Source organism: Vitis vinifera, chromosome 9 (genome assembly GCF_030704535.1).
Source record: "Vitis vinifera cultivar Pinot Noir 40024 chromosome 9, ASM3070453v1".
Lineage (NCBI taxonomy): Eukaryota > Viridiplantae > Streptophyta > Magnoliopsida > Vitales > Vitaceae > Vitis > Vitis vinifera.
This window is the reverse complement of record NC_081813.1, coordinates 1,775,342-1,777,420: the sequence shown is the minus strand read 5'-3', so window position 1 is coordinate 1,777,420 and position 2,079 is coordinate 1,775,342. Positions and strand designations below refer to the sequence as shown.

Genomic DNA, 2,079 nt, shown 5'->3' with positions numbered 1-2,079 from the left:
AACCAAGAAACAGGGGATGTCCACATCTGCTGTTCAAAGCACCAGCAACCAAGAAACAGGGAGTAATGGCTATGTTGGGGGGAGTTTTTTTTAGCTAACATGGAAATGTTTCCATAAGAAATAAATAACATAATAGTGGTATCATGATAGTTTAACTTAAGGTTATGGGATTGAATACCCATGTTGTATTTTATTCTCTCTTTGGTTGATCCCACATCGGAATACTAGGAATAAAATATCTATATATTGTTGGTTTGCCCACACAACAGATGAGGGTGATTGGTGATTATATTAGTTATCATTATTTTTTTAAAAAAACATTTAAAATTAAATTTATATTTTTTTAGTGGGTTACCGTTTTTGTTTTTATTTTACAGTCCACTGTAGCTCTCTTGCATTGGAGTCTTGAGCTTCTGCTACACCCAAACCAAACGTTTCATACTGATTATGTAAAAACTGTTGTAAGAGACCAAACTTTGATATTGATGATGCTGAAGGGATTACAAATGGAGCCGAAATGGGAAGTAAACGGAAAGAAAAACATAAAAGGAGAAACAAAAACAACCTGAACCAACGGAAACGCCTAAACAAACAACCAAGCATACTGTCACCCGTTATAGGGTTCAAACTTGGTTTTCAGCTCCTTGATTTCAATGTACTCCCCATCAACGATAGCATTGTATTTTCCCTCAGCAAGATTGAGGTTATTACTTCTGCCAGATTCTTGAAGAAAAAAAAAAAGTCAAAAAAACTGAGTTCAAATGAATAATGAAGTATAAAATGATTATTAATATATCGTTACCGTAACGGCCGACCATCCGCCGTTGAAGGAGTAGTACACCGGGAAGGTTCCGTTGCAATCAAAAACCATAAGTGGCACATTTGTACAATCATCTACCCTCAACGGGCGTCCATTTCCGAGGACTAGTGTTATTGTCCCCTGCCTCTCGCACCCTTCACACTACCAAACTAAGAAATAAACAAAAACAGAGCAACGAGAGATAGCAGAAATAATCGAGGATGACGCTTATACTACCCACCTTTAGAGATAAGTTCACACGGCTGTTTCTCCTGCTGCTCCCGGGGGCATGTTCTTGAACGGCCATGTTAACACATACTTCATTCTCAGAAATCCATCCACATTGTTCACATTTCAGCTGCAAGGTAGGAGAAACACCATCAATGTTAAAGCAAACAACAAATGATGAACAATATTGAATGTTTACCCTAAAGAAATAGTTCATTTCTTCATCATCCCTCCCACCCTCGGGCTGGAGAAAGGCAACGTTATGCAAATGAGCTGATGCAAGAAGCACAACCCTCGGCATTTTTCTTCTTTAATTTTTGAATTGTAGTTGGGTGGAATATTGAGGTTACTCTCCCTCCTCTATTTATAGGAGAGGAGGGAAATATGAGAGAGTTTCTCATGCAGCTTGAAGTCGTCTGCTGTTCAAAGCACCAGCAACCAAGAAATAGGGGATGTCCACATCGACTGTTCAAAGCACCAACAGCCAAGAAACAGGGAGTAATGGCTATGTTGGGGGGAGTTTTTTTTAGCTAACATCGAAATGTTTCCATAAGAAATAAATAACATAATAGTGGTATCATGACAGTTTAACTTAAGGTTATGCGATTGAATACCAATGTTGTATTTTATTCTCTCTTTGGTTGATCCCACATCGGAATACCAAGAATAAAATATCTATATATTGTTGGTTTGCCCACACAACAGATGAGGGTGATTGGTGATTATATTAGTTATCATTATTTTTATTTTTTTAAACATTTAAAATTAAATTTATATTTTTTTAGTGGGTTACCGTTTTGGTTTTTATTTTACAGTCCACTGTAGCTCTCTTGCATTGGAGTCTTGAGCTTCTGCTACACCCAAACCAAACGTTTCATACTGATTATGTAAAAACTGTTGTAAGAAACCAAACTTTGATATTGATGATGCTGAAGGGATTACAAATGGAGCCGGAATGGGAAGTAAACAGAAAGAAAAACATAAAAGGAGAAACAAAAACAACCTGAACCAACGGAAACGCCTAAACAAAAAACCAAGCATAATGTCGCCCG

At 37.3% G+C, this 2,079-nt stretch overlaps 1 protein-coding gene across 1 annotated transcript; it reads right to left on the bottom strand.

Moving 5' to 3' along the window:
* Nucleotides 1–371: 371 nt before the first annotated feature.
* LOC104880296 (uncharacterized) lies at nucleotides 372–1,328 on the bottom strand. The gene is made up of 4 exons (XM_059739821.1): nucleotides 1,227–1,328; nucleotides 1,041–1,157; nucleotides 803–961; nucleotides 372–416 (listed from the first exon to the last, which is right to left on the bottom strand). The coding sequence occupies exons 1-4, from the start codon at nucleotides 1,326–1,328 to the stop codon at nucleotides 372–374; spliced, it is 423 nt and encodes a 140-aa protein (XP_059595804.1).
* Nucleotides 1,329–2,079: the final 751 nt, after the last annotated feature.

Excerpts from the sequence above, each read along its gene's own strand:
- LOC104880296 (XM_059739821.1), bottom strand. The coding sequence starts at position 1,328 with ATGCCGAGGGTTGTGCTTCTTGCATCAGCTCATTTGCATAACGTTGCC. Across the intron at positions 1,158-1,226 it reads AAATGAACTATTTCTTTAGG|CTGAAATGTGAACAATGTGG; the intron begins GTAAACATTCAA and ends CCTACCTTGCAG. Across the intron at positions 962-1,040 it reads GTGTGAACTTATCTCTAAAG|TGTGAAGGGTGCGAGAGGCA; the intron begins GTGGGTAGTATA and ends TTAGTTTGGTAG.